Below are 22816 nucleotides of genomic sequence, written 5' to 3'. Positions count from 1 at the left end.
AGAGAGAGAGAGAGACTATTACAGAGTAACACCAAATGTGATACGCCATTGAATAGTTGCGGGACAACACTATACAGTGTTTGCTTTAAAGAGGGTATTTTTCAGTTCAGTAGTTTTAAAAGCATTTGGTTAAGTTACCAGTTCACCCTCCAATTACCAAATGACTATATTTGTTGCATTCTCAACTGCTTTCAGAAAATAGTTATTTTGATTTTTGGTCAACATTGGCACAAACAGCAGTGTTGAAGAGGGCAGGGACCCTTATAAAAACGACAAATTTCTCTACTTTAATTTAAAATAAAAAAAATTACTTTCGATTTAACAATGAGACCATTGTTTTTGCCATGCACTGAAACTCTTCTTAAAATGATTGAGTAATATTTTTTTTCTTCTAATTTTAAAGCAAAAAAAAAAATTATAGCGTGGACATACCTTTTTGGCCTATTGTGAAGGCAATAATCCATCCCATGTTCAAATGCGTGACTAATACTATCCTTACTGCAGGAGCTCCACTTTGTGGGGCTATTGGAGCTGAAAATAGAAAACAAAGATAAAAACAGAAATTAAGAGAAAACATTACACAGAACGCTTATATTTTGACCCATCATATTGAAAACTTTTCTAGATCATGGCATTGGTACTGGAGTTCAACCCAAAGGGGAACTCAACAGAATCCAAACTTCACTAGGAATGTGTAATCATTGGATAAGAAATAAAAATATTTCACAGTCAAACCATACATTTCGACATGTGAAATACCTGAACATAGGAGTAAAGTAGAAAAGAGAAGAATATGAGCCGTATTTCTCTTTGTCTTACTCAATAGTTATTCTTTGACAGCGTTTCTGTAATGAAAATCTCAATTCTTATTTAAAAAAAAAAAACAATATTATTCTTTTAACAACACTTGATTTCTTAAGATGTTTTGTCATGGAAAATTTTAATCGTTTACCGTGAGAGGAAATTTGAAAGAATAAATGAATCTAGATCTACCTAATGGTACCTAATGTACACCTAATGGTGCTACATAGTGGTACTACTTAATGGTACAGATCTCCAAATATTCAGTTTTCAAGTTCATGTTGCTTTTACTTTGTTTGCGATTTTTCTGCATCCAAAACACGTTTTTCAACGAATTCTCTCTATTTTCTTTTTCTTCTAGAAAAAATGCATTTCTCACGTTACACTTTTCCACAGAAGCACAGTATATAAAAGCTTAGGGAATCTGTGTAAAGCGTAATTGCATTTCCGGCACTCCCAATGGCAAAACTTGTAATTATTTTGTCTCATTAGCTGTGTTCTTTAGTTCAAACTGATTGTTGGTACGTCAACCCCAAGTCAAATTCGTGCATTGTTTGGCATCATTTTAACAACTTGCTCTCCATCAGCTCCTACAGAGTTATGGGAAAAATATAAGTCAAAAATGTCCGAAGATATACTTCATCGAAAACAGTTAGAGACGTCAGACATGACTTTTGATTTTACATCAGAAATTTATAACTACACTTTAGTTGTTATAGAAGATTTGTGCGTAAGTATGGCAAACAAACCTCTTCAGGATTTGGGAATGCCTTCACCTAACCGTATCGCTGCTGTTTCGACATGTGTAGAATTGGATCGTGAACAAAGTTACAGTACGAGTGATCTATTGTCGTATGTACAAAATAACATTTCCAAGTTAACGTCGGAACAAAAAGACATTTATGATACGATAATGCATTGTGTCGATAACAACGTTGGAGAAATTTTCTTTTTGGATGCGCCAGGAGGTACTGGTAAAACGTTTGTGATAAAACTGATTCTGGCATCAATTCGATCTAAAAATCATATAGCGTTGGCAATTGCGTCGTCCGGAATAGCCGCAACATTGCTGCCTGGTGGAAGAACTGCTCATTCCGCTTTGAAATTGCCTCTGAACTTGCATTCTACAGAAACTCCCACGTGCAATATTTCCAAATCATCTGGGATGGGTAAAGTATTGCAGCAATGCAAACTTATTATTTGGGATGAATGCACAATGGCACACAAAAAATCGCTCGAGGCTCTGGATCAATGCTTGAAAGATTTGCGAGGGAAGTCGAAACCCTTTGGCAGCACCTTAATATTGCTTGCGGGAGATTTCAGGCAAACATTACCTATAATACCTAGATCAACTCCTGCAGACGAAATGAATGCTTGCCTGAAAAATTCTAATTTATGGGCACACGTAAAAACATTAAAATCAACTACAAATATGCGTGTCCGATTGCAAAACGATGACTCTGGTCAAACATTTTCAGATCAATTGCTGGCAATGGGAAACGGAAAGCTCCCAGTAGACTCAATTTCAGGACGTATACAACTACCTGCTGATTTCTGTAATTTAGTGACGTCCAAAAATGAATTGATTGAAAAAGTATTTCCGAATATTCTAAAAAATTATAAAAATAATAAATGGCTAAGTGAAAGAGCGATTCTCGCACCCAAAAATATAGACGTCCACGAAATCAACAATATTGTTTTGACCAAGATTCAAGACCAGGCAGTCCTTTACAAGTCAGTCGACACAGTTTTGGAACCAAATGAAGCGGTTAATTATCCATCTGAATTTTTAAATTCCATAGATCTTTCAGGGTTTCCACCACACGTGCTACAACTAAAAATAGGCGTACCAATAATACTTTTAAGAAATATAAACCCACCAAAGCTTTGCAATGGCACTCGACTTGCCGTAAAAAAAAACAATGGAAAACCTAATAGAGGCCACAATCCTGACAGGGCCTTTTGAGGGTGAGGCTGTTCTTATTCCTCGCATTCCCATGATTCCAACAGATCTGCCTTTTCAATTTAAAAGATTGCAATTCCCAATTCGATTAGCATTTGCAATCACCATTAACAAAGCTCAAGGTCAATCATTAGAAAAATGTGGTATTGATCTTAATACTGATTGTTTTTCCATGGACAATTGTACGTTGCATGTTCGAGGGTCGGTAAACCTGACAATCTATTTATATGCAGCGAGAATTGGACAGCGAAGAATGTTGTATATTCGCAAGTTTTACGCAGTTAATTTGTATTTCGGAACCAAATGAAGCGGTTAATTATCCATCTGAATTTTTAAATTCCATAGATCCGTCAGGGTGTCCACCACACCTGCTACAACTAAAAATAGGCGTACCAATAATACTTTTAAGAAATATCAACCCACCAAAGCTTTGCAATGGCACGCGACTTGCCGTAAAAAAAAAACAATGGAAAACCTAATAGATGCCACAATCTTGACAGGGCCTTATGAGGGTGAGGCTGTTCTTATTCCTCGCATTCCCATGATTCCAACGGATCTGCTTTTTCAATTTAAAAGATTGCAATTCCCAATTCGATTAGCATTTGCAACCACCATCAACAAAGCTCAAGGGCAATCACTAGAAAAATGCGGTATAGATCTTAATACAGATTGCTTTACCAATGTACAATTGTATGTTGCATCTTTGAGGGTCGGTAAACCTGACAATCTATTTATACGCACAGACAATGGGACAGCGAAGACTGTTCTATATTCACAAGTTTTACGTAGTTAATTTGTATTGTATCTATCTATCTATCTATCTATATAAAAACGAGTTGTGTGTATGCATGTTTGTTTGTTTGTAAAAAGAGCGTTTGCATATGACGTCATTATTAGTACATACGGCTTTGTATATGGACAGACAATGGGAAAGCCAAGAATGTTGTATATTCGCAATTTTTACGTAGTTTGAAACACATATATAAATCTATCTATATTCACAGGTGGGACACAGGGACACAACTACAATGGCGCGTAACTAATATGGCGCGTAACTAATATGGCGCGTAACGACTTACGCGCGCGGGGGGGGCTTGGGGGGGCGCGAAGCGCCCCACCAACTAGGTGTTGGGGTGGCGCGAAGCGCCACCCCAACAGCTAGTATATATATATATATTGGAATAAATTAATTTAAAATTTGATTCTTTAAAATTTAGTGTTACAACGGTGATGCCAAGTTTCGCCTTAAAGAGGAATCTGACTTATCTACCTGTGAAAAAATCTAATGTCGCTTATATTTTAACATTCTCCGGAGCACTTACATCTCAGTCCGGCTTTGTATAATGGTTGAGATAAGGAATGATTCTACTGTATATATCTATCTACTATAAAAAAAAAGAACTCGTACAAATTAACGCGAAAACGTGTTGGCGATTAAAAAATTTCGAACGGTATTTGGAATTTACGCTACACTTGAAATCATTTGCTCTTGGGGACCGGGACTTCAGTCCTGGTGTAGGTGGTTATTGCATTTTACGGGTGTCAACGGTGTGACTCTGTAAGCTGAGCTTACAGAGTCTGGGGAGGGGGGAAACACGGAAAGCATCAGAACAATTGTCCCCAACCAAGCTTTGGATTCCTGGCCGAAGGCAGAGAATCAGGAGGAGGGTGCCTGCGCTACGCAAACCATTGCTCAGCATGCAAAACAGTTTTTATTTAAATATTTGGAATTGCACATAAATTAACATGAAATATATGTTGTTCTTAAGCAAATATAAATTGAATTGTCTAATTCAGTGTTCCTTGATTCCAGTTTTGTATGCTTTTTATTTTTATTTGAGTTAAACGATAAAGCCTTTATAAACAAAATGTATAAATGTTTATTGATCAAGTATCTTAGGTAACAGGAAACACTTAGGTAAATGTTTGCTGCAGCAAACAGCTTCTTCCCCTTTTCAGACTTTTCTTCGACTATTAAAATGGTTCACTTCATTTTATTTTATTTATCTTTTTATTATATTTTTATTTTATTTTATTTATGATTTTGTATTTTCTACAACAAATGCTTTTTTTATTAAATTTTTGGTCGGATCTTGACAGATATTATAATAAAACAAAAATAAATTAACTAAAGAATCTTCACAGAACATAGATAAAAATATATTAAACAGAGATCATGTAGCTCGTACGGCAGGGGGCTACTATATGTGGGGCAATTAATAAATGATAACCCGTAGAACAAACCTTGAAGAAGCAGCCATTATGCATCTATCATCTTCACAGACACACAGAGTTTCATTGTCATGCTCCATTCCAAAATTGTGACCTAATTCATGAGCTACAGTCGTTGCCACAAGACCAACAATAGGACTATGGTCCATACTAACTCCACCAGAAAATTCATAGGTACAAATCGGCTCCTTAAGGGCCTTGCCCACTACTCCTCCATGGAACGTAATACCCCTAAAACAAAAGCTTTCTTAAGTGTTGACGAACTGGTTATATTAACTACGCATCTTTTATTATAAATGACTCAGAAAGAATTGAATGAATGCATTCAGCGAACTCCAAATAGAGGAGCTCCAGCAGTAATATTCGCCTTTTACTCATCATTGGCTTTTATAGAGCTTTAAAACAACCCAATTATGTTTTTACATTTATTCTTAGATTATTTTAGTTTCACATAACAAAAAAAGAAGGTTTATGATCATTTATTGCTAAGATAAAGAAATGCTATGTCGTTTTTTTTACGTGAAAAAAAAACCCTTAGCAAGTCATATCCCTGTCATGTTATTTTGATAGCTTATTTTTCAAAATTAAAAATTTTATAAAGGTAGTTTCAATGTTGGATTTCACTTCATTTTCAAGGTAATTTTTTCAATTGATTTTTGGTTTAAAATATATTTTGCATTAGATTCATACGTTTTTTTTTATCTTATCCAAAAACTGTTATGAGAATAAGGCATGAGTGGTATAGAAAAACATCCTTGAAAAATTGTTGGAAATAGAAGAAAAAGAAAAAAATGCACACGAATTAACCTTCACATGTGGTTTATGACTCAAATGTTTTTTTTTTTTTTTTTTTTTTTTTTTTGATTCGGAATCCCTTGTCTGAGAGTGCGCGGGTTCGAATCCCGGTGTACCCAATTCTTCGGTTTGGGACGGGGGTCAGTGGCGTGACTCTGTAAGCTTAGCCAGAGTCGACCCAGCTCTAAATGGGTACCTGGAGAAATCTGGGGAAGGTAAACAGGAAGGGTGTGCGAAAGCAAAGGATGGCTGGCCCCCGACCCCCCATTGCACTTCCTGGCTGAAGGGCCAAGAAACGGAGATCAGCACCGCCGGTACGGACTGTAAAGTCTAATGCCGTATCCTTTTTTTTTTTTTTTTTTTTTTTTTTTTTTTTTTTTTTTTTTTTTTTTTTTTTTTTTTTTTTTTTTTTAGCAATAGATCCTAGAGTAAAATTGACACGTATAATACACAAACTAAGAGAAAAAAGGGTCATTTAGAATAATTATTAAACTTTATCAATTAACACTTTTGACTTCCCTCATTTTTGATTTTTCAAACCACTAATTTCCAATTTAGATACTACTTTTATTTTCATAATAAATAGATTGTTTGAGGTTTAATTAGTACATTTGGGTGGTGTTCTAATGTCCCTTGTCCTAACAGCTACTTTTTTTTGGCTGAAACTATATAAGTCATTATTTGTGTACCCAAATTTTGGAGCCTAAGGATTAACTGATCATTGCGGTCGTCTCCTGTAAACCTCGCATTTAAAAGACTACACCTTCTTAAAAAAATAAATTCAAGTGTGTTCCATTACCTATGCATATAAATAATTCGGTTTTTTCATGAATATGTCGATAGAAAGGAATAGATGCTTTCTACTGTACTTTACATATTATTTCCAAGAATTTTTTAAAAATAACGAAAAATATAAGTAAATTCTTTTTGCTGGTGATGTCTTTTTAAAGTAATTTTGAAGATCTATTTCGGTTACAGTATTTGACAGAATTTGAAAAATTAACTTTGAAGAGCCTGCAGTTTAAATTTCTTCATCAATTTCACAGACAAGATGTGCAACCGAGGACCTTCGCATCGAGGGTTGAGTATCACCTTGGACAAGGTCCAAAAAATAGATTTTGAAGACACAGACTTTTGTGGTTTAACTGAACAGGCTCACATTCTTTTTAAAGATGTTAAGCAGATTAGCTTGATTTGCATATTGAACTATTGCTATGTAAGGTATTTGGAAAATTGGTGCAATACCTCAGCCAATAAACGAACTAAAACATCTATACAGGGGTATCAGTACCCTGAAAATACAAAAGAATGGGTCCGGTAAAATTTAATACTGGTCTCTTTAATTTTTTTTTTCTATCTTGCTTTTCTAACGGATGAAACTAACACAGTCTATTCATAGGTCCCAGTTGGCAAAGCACAAGTTGCCGCATAAAAAGGATCCTCACCATTTCTCAGCCAATGCTATCCACTAACGTTAACCCTCTAGAGTTTTGCCTAGGAAACGAAAACAAAAAGTAACCCGTTTTACTTATCCAAATGTTAGCTTGAGTAGATAAACTGTCAGGCCAATTTGGTAAAACCCATAAACAACGGCAAACAAAAATGTAATCAGAGAAAATTCAAACAGAAAAAAGAAGTTTTTTTATGTTTACTTTTGCAAGTTAGAATGGACTTCTTCAAATTGGCTTCCAAAAGAAATTATTTAGAACTTGATGGTGAAATTTCTGTTCTCCTATTTTAATTATATCAAGTCTTTAGGCCCAATGAAATATAGCCATAAACGTACAAGTTAGTTTGACATTACATATTAAAAAAAAAGAAGTAAAAAATAGACTTGATCAGATTGGCTTCTGGAAGCCTCAACTAATAACCAATCCAAATAACTGTTATGATAAAGACTGTTATAAAACCTTCCAACATTTTTCCAAAACCAGCAATTTTCCCTCCGATAAGACAACTTTTGCTTGGATTCATCCGAAGTTTTAGTAAAACCCTGTACAAAAAGCCATCGAAAAAATATGGTCCCTCATATTAATAATCTTCTTAATACACGATGTTTCTTATAAATATTTCTTAATAAACGAATTTAAAAAGAATTTCTTAATAAAAATATTTCTTAATAAACGATATTTCTATTTTTGTTTGCACTGACTATTTTTTACTCAGCCTTATTAGCCCTGAGGGTTTTATAATGCTTGTCTGTCATTTACTTCTTTTTTTTAGCTCTGACATTATTATTATTATTTTTTTTAATCGTGTTTGATTTTTTATTCTGAGTTATACTCCATTTGAGGTGTTCTCGTATTGTGCTTGAGACGGCTCTTGGACATAGGGCCGAAATATCCACTGAATTGATTTCCACTGTCTTGAAAAGATTTTTTTTTTTGTTTCCATTTGTGTTTGTTTGTTATGCTCCGTTTGTAACTTATCTTTGGCGCTTAACATATTTTTGAATTTTGATGTGAAAAAATTTGGTCTTTGAGCTTACGACAGTTCTTTTTTCCCTCAATAAATCCTTATCATATGTTCTTATCTTTTCTTAGAAATTAAAATATTTCCTGCTCCCTTTACATTTCTTTTTAAGTTTTTAAAATATTTTTTAAATGCCTTTGTTTTTTAAGTCAAATGGAAAGCTATCTTTTTTGAATACAAAATGAACAGAGAGATAAAACTCACGTTATAAGTTGGGCGTTGTCATTTGGAATTTCACGAACAAGTCTCATTTTTCTATAATGGAGGAAATTAGTCAGTGTCTCGTCGCCATTTTGAGACAGTGTTACTTCATCTTTTTCTGACCAAACAACAATTCCAACTAAGGCTATGTAAATGTTTAACGGGGCATAAAGCTGAAAAAAGTATATATTTATAGTATAATATAATAAAGTATAGAAGCATAGAGGAAATTAGTCAGTGTCTCGACGCCATTTTGAGACAGTGTTACTTCATCTCTCTCTGACCGAACAACAATTCCAACTAAGGCTATGTAAATGTTTAACGGGGCATGCAGCTAAAAAAAAGTATATATTTATAGTATAATATAATAAAGTTTTACATATATATACTAATTTCCTCTAACGAAGTATAGAGGAAATAAGTCAGTGCCTCGTCGCCATTTTGAGACAGTGTTACTTCATCTTTCTCTGACAAACAACAATTCCAACTAAGGCTAAGTAAATGTTTAACGGGACATAAAGCTGAAAAAAGGATAGGTTTATTGTATTATTAAGTTTAAGTCCATATATGTAAATGTTTAACGGGGCATACAGCTGAAAAAAGTATATATTTATAGTATAATATAATAAAGTATAGAAGCATAGAGGAAATTAGTCAGTGTCTCGACGCCATTTTGAGACAATGCTACTTCATCTTTCTCTGACCAAACGACAATTCCAACTAAGGCTAAGTAAATGTTTAACGGGGCATAAAGCTGAAAAAAGTATAGGTTTATTGTATTATTAAGTTTAAGTCCATAAGCCATGTTCCCATATATAAAGACAATCATTAATAGATGACAAGAGTTTGAACAATAATTTATTTAGTAGAATGGTATACAGAAATAAACCCCAAAAGGGTGAAGGATATTCAGTTGAATTGCCTGATCAATTGTTATTTAATGTTATCGTTGCATTAGTGACGGAAGTGACCTGTATTTCAAGGGGCATAGCTTTAAATTTACTGCAGGGCGGAACATAGACTTTCTCTTGTCAAAGAGAAAATGCATGCACAATTATACAAATGTATGCCTAGTAAATTTACAATTTTGAGCATTCTTTCGTCTAAAGCAAAATGGGCTATTAATAAATTAGTAGTTCACCAAGTTGTCCCGTAGCATTTGGAATTCCTTTGGTAATGCAAGAAAGTGAAAGGGGATATTCAATCTCGGTTGCCTCCTCTCATGGATATTGGGAGAGGGGAGGGAGCCTCCTCCCATAGAATCGGGAGTGGAGGTAGCCTCTTTTCCCCTATTAAAAGGTTATTTCAACCCGTTTCTGTCCAATTTTGATAAGGAAAGGTTAAATAAGCTGCAAATTGTCCTGAATGTGTTTAGAAAAGAACATCAGCTCCAATACTACTATACTATCACCTAAGTATATTAAGTCATAATTTTCATTTATTTTATTTTCTATTTTGGGGGTTAATACAACATTGTAATAATGCCGATGAATAAGTTATGGTTGCATTTTTTTCAGATATACCATAGGAATTGTTGAAATTGTTTTCATAAAAAAAAAAAAAAAAAAAAAAAAAAAAAAAAAAAAAAAAAAAAAAAAAAAAAAAAAAAAAAATGCTAACAAACAATTTGTTGGTGAATCAAGCAATAAGATGCTGTTTAATAATAAAAAGTGGAAAAATAAATAACCGCAAGTTCTTCTGATAAATGGCAACGTTTAAAATATTATCTATGTTTGCCTTCATGTTGTCAGACTTTATCAAACAGTTCGTGGTAACGAACTGTAGTAAGGAGCAACCCGGCTCAATAGTAACCGAAACCCTAAAAAATCAATTTTTGATAAATCCATGAGTTTTAATATTGTTTTAAAAAAGTAGAGATGAGAAAAAGAGTCAAACTTCAGCGTAAAGAGCGAGGCGTTGAGGAGGGGACAACCCCTTTCACATACAGAATAATTTATGTTCATTTTAAGTTATAATATCGCTCCTTACTTGCAGTTAAAAAAAAACTTGTTTTTTTATTTATCGATCATAAACCCCGCTAAATTTTTTCTCCAATTATCATTAAGAGTGTACAGGTCATAGATTCATTCCCTACAAGGATAATTTTATTTTGTACACACATTCTTTGTCCATTTCAGAACCAGCGTCAACCATTGATGAGGTGGAAAGCAAAAATCTTCTTCTAATCCTCTAAAATTACTTTGAGCCTTTGTAAAAGCTTGATTGTAAAAACAAGTTGAAACGCTCCTTCTATGTTGACAAAGAAAATATTTTCTATTACCAGATATGAAACATTCTCTGAAGTCTTTTAGTTTCGGGATAATCGTTTCTTCTGAAGCTCCAGTGGAGTAAGCCATGTTTAGCAGGAAACTCATACAGCAGGAAAACATTATATATCTCTTGGCTAACCTCACCAACCGGCAGGATAATTGATTATTTCTAATTCCAAAAAAGAAGCGTTCTAAGCATAATTTTACTTGTAAACAAAAGCACCATTTTTAATTATCTTTCGGACCAACATTCCCGTTACAATCCCGAGTCCTTAATCCCAAGATTCAGAGCAAACCTTTCTTACTCGTTCAACAAGTACTTACTTAATTACTTACTAACTTGTATTTCGGTGACGTTCGAGCCTTGTCCAGGCCGATCGTAGGATCCAGAATTTACCGGCAAGCGTCCCTCTATTGTTCTCTTTCAAGTGCGACGTGCTTGATCAATTGAATCCATTGTCTATTCCGACCCTCACCCTTAGGATTTATTAAGGGGCCTACATATTTGCAATTCGGGACCACCTCGATTGGGATGCCATTTAATATGATCGCAGTTTCATCCAGCCCAGAGGTGCGCATTGATTTTGTTTTCAGTTGGGTGATCTTTAGTTGGTAGCAAGGGATCTAGCAACAATGTCGTCTATCACGAGCTGTGCTTCTGTTATGTGTGTTGTGCGTTCAACAAGTACCTTTGATTCAGTTCTTACTAGAAATTTACCACCAGTTTCATTTGCTATCATTGATTGATACAAAATTAAACTGAATTATGTGGAGAACTGAGTGAGTCAAATGTAACTATTTATAAAATGTTAACTATAACAAAGCATAAAGATTAAGGTTTAAGATCCGTGTACAATTTTTGGTGACCGATTTTTCTGCTACCCTACAGATTTAATACCTCAACGAAAGACGACAACTTGGCTATCATTCCATAGCTGAGATTGACCTCAATCCATCTACCAAACTAAATTTTTAAATTAGTTGCACGTAGTTTTTTAAATGGAAAAGACGAGAAATGTTTGTTGAAAATTGTTGAAAAAATGACAATTTTCCTAACTTTTTAAGCAAATTTCGAGCCTTCTCCAATAAAGATTTTAGGTAAAATCATAATTGTGGCTTGACGTATTCTCCGCCAGTTCTTGTACTAAATATCTTTCTTTGCGGAATCTTTAATCAGCTCTTTTTCTTCCCCGGCTCTTTTACCGCAGCTCCATTCAACTCCATTTCTTTGCCAGTTGTTTTTTCTTCACCAGCTTCTTTACTAGCCCTTTTCCTTCCCAGCTTCATTTACGAGCTTTCTTTCCTTCGCCGATTTTTGCAAGTTTTTTCTACATTGCCTCTTTAAGTAGGCCTTTTCTTTCTCTAGCTCTTATACTAACTCGTTTCCATTCTCCACTCTTTTTCTAGCCTTTTCTGTGGCAGATCTTTTCTTTGTCACTTCCTTCCATTCACTTTACACAGCAGCTGTCACAAATGAGCAGCTAAAGTGTATTACTAGAATCGAGAAGTACCTGCGATCTACTATTATTACTCCTCAAATCAGTGGTTAGCTTGTTCTTCATTGCCCAGACGATTAGAAATGACACCATCACACAACAGGTCCAGCTACCTTTAGCAAGAGACGTTATCCGTCAACGTAGGTGGCATTATCTTAGGCATGTCATCAGGATGAGCAGTAATCGCTTGCCAAACTCCATACTCTTCTGGCAACCAGAAGGATCGAGAAGACGAGATCGTCCTAGAAACACCCAAAGACGTTCGCCCAGAAGAGACTTTTCAAATATACATACGTCCCTCCAGTCCAAATGGGAAGACGCACTAGCTGCAGCATAACTCCGACATCATTGGGACCTTTTGTGGATGTCCTGGGTGCTTTTGGAGGCATAGGAATATCTAAGGTGTAAGGTAAGGTTAGCTTGTTCGATGTCACTGTACTGTTTCCAGATTATGAAAGTTCCAGGTTATGAAAGTTACGGAGTGGGTTGGTGCGCTGGATTCGGGATCCCTTGTCTGAGAGGACGCGGGTTCGAATCCAAGTGTACCCAATTCTTCAGTTTGGGACGGGGGTCAGTGGCGTGACTCTTTAAGCTTAGCCAGAGTCGACCCAGCTCTAAATGGATACCTGGAGAAATCTAGGGAAGGTAAACAGGAAGGGTGTGCGAAAGCACAGTATGGCTGGCCCCCAACCACCATTGCACATCCTGGCTGAAGGGCTAAGAAACGAAGATCAGCACCGCCGGTACGGACTGTAAAGTCTAATGTCGTATCCTTTACCTTTTTTTACCTATGAAAGTTACGGTTGCTTTGAAATTCTTAATTGAATTAGTTATATAATATTTCTTTTTTTCGAGATATGACCTGCCTCACATTTGAGGACCAAAATTCGTCAAAACCAAATTCAGACAGCATGAAAAACTCGGTATATGAAATTTTAAAGAACAAAAAAAGAAAAATTAATGAAATCACAATGTCCTAGTTTTGTCACAATCTTTTTATTGGAAGTCTTGGATAAATAGCCTAAAAAGGAGTAAATCTTAAATATTCCTTCCAATATCGTTTTGTCGTTCATCTTAAGGAGGGTCTTAGAGGTTCTTAAGGTAGTTTTCCACAAAAAAAAACGGATATACCTAGTTCTGACTCGACTCTAATTCTAATCAATTGATAAAAGCAGAATACATACAGCATTGACAATATTAGCGATATCTTTACAACGTCGTTTCACAGCAGCCATGTCTGAATTTTGCTTGACATATATCTTGTTATCCACAACCAATACCATTTCAACATACCGAGATTGAGCTGACACCCCATAGGGTTCTGGCAAAACTTTATCACTGTCACGTCTAACCTAAAAAATGACAAATATGTAAACAAAAATATATTTCAGTCGAATACTAATGTAAGAATAAGAAGGAATAAAATCCAACATTTCAAGAGGTCTTGAAAATAACTCTAGTGAAAAGTTCGAGTCTCCTTTTTAAGTGACCAAAGATATAGAAGGCCTATTAGCCCCCCTCACGCACCCCTTATACCCAAAGACATCAAATAATGATTTTGACGCAGCTGTTTGATCTAACATAGCTTAAAGGTTTGAAAACTATGTTTGTGGGACTGCCATGACCTACATAAGCCCTGGAGAAAGGGCTGTAAGTTACACGATTCACCAAATGTTCAAATGTAGCATTTGTTATTGGGAAATTTACGACAATTTTTGGGGAGGAATTTTCTGCATGGGGGAGGGTTCCACTGTGACAGTTTTCCGTGTAGAGAAAAGTTTCCTGGAGGAATTTTATAGGGGAATAATACTTGGAGAAACGGGCTTCCAGACATATTCTAAAAACAATCAGAAACTATATAACTAAATAATAAGTGTATTCATCTGAAAGTAAGGAGCAACATTAAAATCTAAACGAACAGAAATTATTCCGTGTATGACAGGGGCTACCCCTATCCAAAGTTCGACTTTTTGTCACAATTCTTTAAGCAACACTGCTCAAACAAAAGGGCCATGAAAATTTTTGGTTTGTTTTAACTTTGATACTTTTTGTCACTACCAAGCGGTAGTCATTTGGAAATAAAATTCTACATTGACGTAAGGAGTCTTCACATAAGTCATTGGTGTTTATAATTTTACCTATTGTATCAAATACTGATTATCAGTTAAAAATTGGTTTAGACCTAACTCTCGCGAGCAACATTAGTTGTATTTATTGGTCAGCATCATTAGTTGTATTTGACTACTTTACGTAGCAGGTAGCTTTAGGAGACAACCTACCCTTTTGACAGTAATACTGCTGTACCAAACCCAACGATTTATATTAAACTTTTCGTAAAAACTAGTTAGACAAAGAGAAGGACACTATAGAGAATTTATTTACTGGTCATATCTTCAGGGGCGTATTTATTTCTTATGAAGCAAAGGGCACGTTTTTTCTCTTTCCTTTTTTTTTGGGGGGGGGGGGTCAATGCCTCCATTTCAAGTGGTGTCTTTTTATTACATTATAATAAACTAGACAGGTATTGGGCAGGAAGTCTCATCCTTAAAATATATTAACGCCCTTCGGTTTTTGGCATGACCGTAGTGGAGAAAAAAAAGTATTTAGTAAACAGTCACAGGTCTGAGACAAAAGTAAACAATATTCCCCATGGAGTTTAGCTCCTAAGCAAAAATACTTTTTTAAGCTGCTCCATTTTGAATGCCACTGAAAGTCAGCTACCTCGTAAAACAAGGTAGTGTTTAAAATAATTTGTGCTTTTATTACACTTCGTTCTTTTTTTAAATTAGTTTTAGCGTCCCTGTGTATAAGGTTGGAATCTTAATTCCTACATTTTTTTAGCCTGTTCCTTTTATTGAGCAATCTAATATTCATAGTATTTATGGAGATTTGTTGCCCTTCAAAATAAAAAAAGATGACATTTTCTGTTTAAATTGAATGACTTAGTTTCACTCTTTTCGTTATATACATGCTTGAGGCGCATATTAATCGTCGGGAGGCAACGAAGAGTTGGTAATACGGATGTTCGTCAGTAAACTGGTCAGCCAGATATTGATGAAGGGGTGAGGAAGAAAAATGGAGATATTTTTTATACAATTTTCGGATGGAGGAGTGAAGAACCCCGCACCAAGTGTAGCAAAGGCAGCCATGTGACCGTCGACCGAGGGAGACCGTGAAATATACTCGAACGCACGAGCAACCGTGACCTCCGATGTGCGCATACGTCATCTGAATCCCATAGGAAGAAATTTTCACCGCAGCTACTGGGCGAGATATACACAGGGCCTTCGTCGGTGGCCGCTGTATGCCATAGATGGCCCAGGAGGAACTAAGTAAATATATATGTATATATATAAATATATATATATATATATATATATATATATATATATATATATATATATATATATATATATATATATATATATATATATAGTTTATGTATCGATTTCACTCACCCTTTTATGGTTAATTTTATCAGTTTCAAGGCCAAGTTTGTCTGGATATCCTGAAATAAAAATTCAAATAAGGTAAAATAAGGTAAAACATTTTCCCTTTGGATAATGTATTAATAATAAACACATTTAAAAATCGATTTTAAAAATAGAAGAATAATTGTCAGTAATCCTATATTTACAACTGACATGTTGAGAAGACAAATTGCCAAGTTCATAAAACAAGCAGTATAGAGGACCATAAAAAGAAGATTGATCCAACAATCGTCAATCATTTAATTCATGGTATAAAAACAAGAGCTAAGAGCTCATATGGCACTTGTGACGAAGTCTGAAGAGCCAAGAGCCAAGAACTCATATGGCTTTATTTAGAGCTCAATGTTATTTAGAGCTCAAGAGCTCTAGCGAAATTCTAAGAATCAATAGATTGCTTTAAAAGGAAAAACAGAGGTTTAATGCCGGTCGAGATTTAAGATAAGAGCTCTGAGTCACGAGGTCCTTCTAAATGTCAAAATTAATTTAGATCCGATCACCCTCTCGCAAGTTAAAAATACCTCAATTTTCCTAATTTCTCCTCTCCCTTCAACCCCCCAGATGTTCGAATCGGAGAAAACGACTTTATCAAGTCAATTTGTACAGCTCCCTGACACGCCTGCCAATTTTCATCGTCTTAGCACGTCCAGAAGCACCAAACTCGCCAAAGCACTGAACCCCACCATCTAACTCCCCCAAAGAGAGCGGATCCAGTCCGGTTACGTCAATCACGTATTTAAACATTTATAAGCATTTTCCAAGCTTTCTGGTTTCCCCCTACAGCTCCCCCATTGTCAACAAATCTGGTCGGGATTTGAAATAAGAGCTCTGAGACATCAGTTCCTTCTAAATATCAAATTTCATTAAGATCCGGTCACCCGTTCTTAAGTTAAAAATACCTCAATTGTTCTACCTTTACCAAATTAACAACCCCTAGCTCCCCCAAAAAGAACGGATCCGTACCATTTATGTCAATTTCATATCTATAACTTGTGCTTATTCTTCCCATCAAGTTTCATGACGATATCTTCACTCTAAGCGTTTTTCAAGATTTCTGTTTCCCCCTCCAAACCTCTATGTTCCCGAATCCAACTCGAATTGAAAATGGAGCATTTGAGACATAAGATTCTTCTATATATCTATTTTCATTGAGATCCGATCCCCCATTCGTAAGATACCTCGATTTTCACGTTTTCCAAGAATTTCGGCTTCCCCCTCCAACTCCCTTCAATGTCACCGGATCTGGTCGGGATTTAAAATGAGAGTTTTAAAGCACGAAATCCTTCTAGATATCGAATTTCATTAAGATCTGATCACCCGTTCGTAAGTTAAAAATACCTCATTTTTTCTAATTTTCTGAATTACTCCCCCCCCCCCCACACACAACTCCACCAAAGAGAGAAGATCCGGTCCGGTTATGTCAGTCACCTATCTTGGACTTGTGCTTAATCTTTCCACCAAGTTTCATCCTGATCTCTCCGCTTTAAGCATTTTCGAAGATTTTCGGTCCCCCCCCCCCCCCTAATGACACTGGACCCGGTCGGGATAAAAAATAAGAGACCTGATTTTTGAGGTCCTTCTAAATATGAAATTTCATTAAGATACGACTTTTTCGCAAGTTAAAAATACCCCTTTTTTCTAATTTTTTAGAATTAACCTCCCCTCCGAACTTCCCAAAGAGAGTAGATCCGTTCCGGTTATGTCAATCCCGTATCTAGGACTTGTGCTTATTTTTCCCACCAAGTTTCATCCCGATCCCTCCACTCTAAGCATTTTCCAAGAGTTTAGGTCCCCCCCCCCAAACATCCCCTTCACCGGATAAGGTTGAAATTTAACATGAGAGCTCTGAGACATGATATCCTTCCAAACATCAAATTTCATTAAGATCCAATCACTCCTTCGTAAGTTAAAAATACCCCATTTTTCCAATTTTTCAGAATTAGACGTAACCCTCCCCCCCACTCCCCCTAAGAGAGCCAAGTTTCATTGGTTCCGGTCCGGTTATATCAGTCACCTATCTTGGACTTGTGCTTAATCTTTCCACTAAGTTTCATCTTGGTCTCTCCGCTTTAAGTGTTTTCCAAGACCCCCCCCCCCCCTAATGACACTGGATCCGGTCGGGATTTATAATAAGAGATCTGAGTTTCGAGGTCCTTCTAGATATGAAATTTCCTTCAGATACGATCACTCTTTCGTAAGTCAACGATACCTCATTTTTTCTATTTTTTAAGAATTAACACCCCCCCCCCAACTCCCCCAAAGAGAGAAGATCCGTTCCGGTTATGTCAATCCCGTATCTAGGACTTGTTCTTACTTGTCCCACCGAGTTTCATCCCGATCCCTCCATTCTAAGCATTTTCCAAGATTTTAGGTTCCATCCCCCCAACTTCCCCTTCAACGGATCCGGTCGGGACTTAAAATAAAAGCTCTGAGACACGATATCCTTCTAAACATCAAATTTCATTAAGATCCTATCACTCTTTCGTAAGTTAAAAATACCTCATTTTTTTAATTTTTCAGAATTAACCTTCCTCTCCCAACTCCCTTAATAAGAGCGGATCCGTTCCGGTTATTTCAATTACGTACCTAGGACTTACGATTATTTTTACCACAAAATTTTATTCCAATCCCTGCACTCTAAGCGTTTTCCAAGATTTTAGGTCCCCCCAACTTCCCCCTGTCACCGGATCCCGTCGGGATTAATTTCTGAGACACATTATCCTTCCAAAAATCAAATTTCATTAAGATCCGATCACTCCTTCGTAAGTTCATAATACCTCATTTTCTCTATTTTTTTCGGAATTAACCCCCCCTCCCTCCCAACTCCTTCAAAGAGAGCGAATCCATTCTGGTTATGTCAATCACGTATCTAGGACTTGTGCTTATTCTTCCCACCAAGTTTCATCCCGATCCCTCCACTCTAAGCGTTTTCCAAGATTTTAGGTCCCCCCCTTAATTCACCCCAATGTCACCGGATCCAGTCGGGATGTAGAATAAGAGCTCTGAGAAACGATATCCTTCCAAACACAAAATTTCATTAATATTCTATCACCCGTTCGTAAGTTAAAAATACTTCGTTTTTTTCTATTTTTCTGAATTAACCGACCCCCCCACTCCCCCCTCCACATGGTAAAATCGCGAAAATGACTATTTCTAATTTAATCTGGCCCGGTCTCTGACACACCTGCCAAACTTCATCGTCCTAGCTTGCCTGGAAGTGCCTAAAGTAGCAAAACCGGGACAGACAGACCGACAGAATTTGCGATTGCTGTATGTCACTTGATTAATACAGAGTGCCATAAAAAAAAGTCATACTTGATTCATTTGTCCTTGGATTTCTCTGTATTCGTGCTCAGATTTTTTTTCTCTTTCCAGTAAACACACTATAAAATCAAATTTACAAACTTATTTGTATTCAGAAAAACAGCTCACATTTAAATCAAATTTGAAGCGAGGCATTAGGTGTCTAATATTCTCCTGACTTGTAATAAAGTCAACTTATGCACAGGGGTTGCTGACGGACATAAATCATTCAAAATTTAAATGCTTCAGAACCAGGTTTTAGGTTTCTGTCTGAGAGTGAATGATGATCAACGACAGAATACTTCTTAAAAATGTTGAAATATAACCCCACAAACGAACACACATACAGTAGATCGAGTTTATATATAAGAAAATACTGTATCTACTTTCGGTCAACTTCAGCAAAGTAACTTTCGAGGTAAGTAAAGTGAACTTTTTTAAAAGTTTTAACTTTTTTAAGTTAAGTGATAAAAAACTGAGAGCTGAATATTTCGCTTCTAGCTCTTTAAGACAAGTAAACAGTTACTAGGACCAAATTATAATGAGAATGATGATCATTTTTCGGTAAAAGTCGAGGATAATTCATAGAAGTAAGGTTTAGTGGGTTCCTTCCAGTCTTACCATGAAATAAAATTTATTGATGCTTACGGATTGAAAGTTCAGCAACTTCTTAATTGTGTTGGCCAATCCCCCATTGAAACTTAAAATTGAGTTACTACCATCACAGGTAGTTTCAAATTTTTGAGGCACGGATTAGATTCATCAAACTCGCTAATTTCAAATTCATTCAAAACGCCCTATTTAGGAAACAATATAAAATTTCTACTATCTATCAGGACGACACGAAAAAAAATGATCAGAAATTAATTTCAAAAAACAAGTTTTTTCAACTGAAAGTAGAGAGCAACATTGAAACTCAAAACAAACAGAAATTATTTTGTACTTGAGGGGGCCTTTCCCTCCTCAATTTACCGCTCTTTATACTAAAACTTGACTTTATGGGCCGATTCTTTAGGAACGACTCCTGAAATACAAGGGTAGTTTAATTTGAATTTGAAGCCTTTTAAAGCTCTAAAAATCCTTTACCGTAACGAGCAAGGGATTTAGGAGGGGGCGGTCCTCATCAAATAGGTGCCAATCCTTACTAACAAACTGCTTTTTCTTAGCTGATGAAAAAAAGCTATATTAATTTGCCTTCTAAAATATAGAAGAAGAAGTTGCCTTTGTCTGATTTTTCTCCCTTTTTAAGGAAGGCTCTAAGGATTTAAGAATCTCAGTAAATTGGGATAAAAATTCAAAGAACGTGTATTTTAAAGTCAAGAAGTAAATCAAGGATTCTCTCAATCAAAAGATTGTTCATAAAGAAACACCTATAAAATATTAACATATTTGGAATATACATGGAGAAAGAAGTAGATTAGTCCGAGAAAGTTTACTCAACCATGATAAACTTTTTTCCTAAGGCTTGAAGTCTGTTCAAGTCAACCCTAAAAAGCTTAAAATTTTCAATTGGGGTTCACCGAAAAATAATCAGCAAAATATGCTTCCATTTCCGCGTAGGTTCCAAATACAAGATAACTCGTGTCTTCATTTGCCATTATTAAAAAATAACTTATCCAATCCATATTTTTCACGATATTGATTTCTCACATTTTGGATGCGATATTCTGTACAAAATCAAACCCTTCCTTTTTTTCCAACTTTTACCACATCAAACAGCAATTACTTCTTGAGCCAAACAGACTAACTATGTACGTTTTTAGAAAGTATATATTGAAAGGAACCGAAAGAGGACACCTATATAAGGAATTCGATAAACTTATTTTTACACCTAATATACCTCTCTCTCTCTTTTCTATGCAATCACACATAATATGCTCTACGAGTAAAAACCAATATAGCGATTAATCTGTATCCAATGGCTCTTGGTAATAGATTAAACAACTTAAAGGTACTCAGGAGATCTACCAACGACCAAGTAATTAAGTAAATTACTAGATGACATTGATAAACGTAAACAGTTGAGAGAAGAGCCCTTTCAGTTATCAAGTCCTGACAATGATAACGGAGGGATACAAACCTCTTTGGGTAATGAGTGGACAAATGTTCAAACCGGTAAATTTAACTTCTCTTAATTTCTCGGAACATATCTTTCAAAAAAAAAGAAAAACATTAGGAAAATGCACATAATGCGAGTCCTTCAATTATTCAATGCAACAAATATGTTATATTGACTAAATACTGGAGAATGGGGATTTTCACAATAAGATTAGTCGGAAGGATATCCCCTTCTTAAAAAACTCTATCAAAAGCTATTCGTTTGTGTGTATTTTCAATCTCTTTTCCACCTTTAAAAATGCTCCATCACGCCACTACCCTATATTTCATACATTTTTGCATCTACGATGCAGTACATCTCGTAATTTTTCATGTACAAATTCCAATTAACTAACATAAGACCAAAGATAAAAAATTAATGTTTTTTTTCTAAAGGAATGCTCAAATGATGGCATCTAAACAAACGAGCACTAAACAATGCTTGGTAGCGGCCTATAAGCTATAAGTACAAACAAATTGGACCAATAATTTACAGGAGGGCTAAAAAAAACTTCGGAAGGAATCCAACATTCTAAAAGGTATGGATAAAAAAACTTAAAAGGTATGGTAGTAGACCTACAAGATATCATCAATAAGCTTTATATTATCATATGTTTAAATAGTCAGAAATACGGATAGGAGGGATATTATAGGCTTGTTCAAATTAAAAGAAAACACCAATTAATATTAGACTCACCTAAATTTGAACCAGGATATGCGACAGAATGATATATCTTGTGATAACCGAAACCGTTCTCAAATGATGAGCTATCAGAATGAGGTTCGATGTGATGAACTCTTTTTCCGTCGTATATGATGCCGCTAAAACAAACATTTAAATAAGGAAACAAGATAAACAATTAAGAATGAGGTCAGAATAAACCTGAGAAAAGGCTGCATGTTAGCTAATTTTGTGTACACTGGAAGTGGGGCCAATGAAATATAATGTTTACATCATCTGTAGCAAAAGTATGCATCGGTAGCGATATCAAATTATTTGGATTAGCATATATGTTGCCCCAATCAGAGCAAAAAATTGCCAATTTGAAGCATGAAATGAAAAAAAAAGGTAGTTTATTGAGGCAGGATTTTTTTATAGCAAGAAAAAACGTGGGACAGCGAAAGAAAAACGCAGAAAAATTACAAACAATGAAAATGGCAGAATTTCTGAATCGAACCATACTTCAAATTTAACTAAATATAATTAGAATTAAACTGGAATTTCTTGAGAATTAAAAAGTCTAATCATGCAATTCACCAATTTAAGCAAGCCTCCATTGTCCATTCGACCTTCAAAGGGCTCGATTACCGAGTCCCATCAAAAAAGAGTGATCGTTAGAAAGGAACAGGAACTAGACTTTAGGTGCCAAGATCCCGTACTAGTACGCTGCAATAACCATTGCGCATTAGTCAAAGTCGCAGAACAACACTGGCATCAATGTCCGTCGGTTAGAACTAAAACTATCCAAAGGCACGACAGAAATCCAGGCTACTAGTCCCTCCCCAAGTGACTTGAAATCCAACGCGGATTACCAAATTCAGCCCTCCTCTAGCGAGGTTCAATTGAGTACGACGAGACCATAATTATAGTCATTGACCAAGTTTAGTTAAATGAATTCTGTCAGTCTACCTAGTAACTTGGCTGACAAAAGGAAATTTTTATATCCTTACCCCATCCTCCCTCCTAAAGAGGTTGGG

The 22816-nt window shown here is 35.7% G+C and overlaps 1 protein-coding gene across 1 annotated transcript in view; it reads right to left on the bottom strand.

Moving 5' to 3' along the window:
* Positions 1 to 22816, bottom strand: part of LOC136030113 (uncharacterized) — a 115462-nt gene that overhangs the window by 45789 nt on the left and 46857 nt on the right. The window contains exons 5-10 of the mRNA XM_065708789.1: positions 21816 to 21940; positions 15689 to 15738; positions 13415 to 13582; positions 8468 to 8637; positions 5009 to 5227; positions 433 to 531 (exon numbers count right to left, since the gene is read on the bottom strand). Coding sequence (XP_065564861.1) covers positions 433 to 531; positions 5009 to 5227; positions 8468 to 8637; positions 13415 to 13582; positions 15689 to 15738; positions 21816 to 21940 — 831 coding nt within the window. The remainder of the gene's footprint in view (positions 1 to 432; positions 532 to 5008; positions 5228 to 8467; positions 8638 to 13414; positions 13583 to 15688; positions 15739 to 21815; positions 21941 to 22816) is intronic.

The sequence above is a fragment of the Artemia franciscana genome, chromosome 8 (assembly GCF_032884065.1).
Source record: "Artemia franciscana chromosome 8, ASM3288406v1, whole genome shotgun sequence".
NCBI classification, from domain to species: domain Eukaryota; kingdom Metazoa; phylum Arthropoda; class Branchiopoda; order Anostraca; family Artemiidae; genus Artemia; species Artemia franciscana.
Note: the sequence above shows the minus strand (reverse complement) of the source record. Positions and strands in the feature narration are given on the sequence as shown.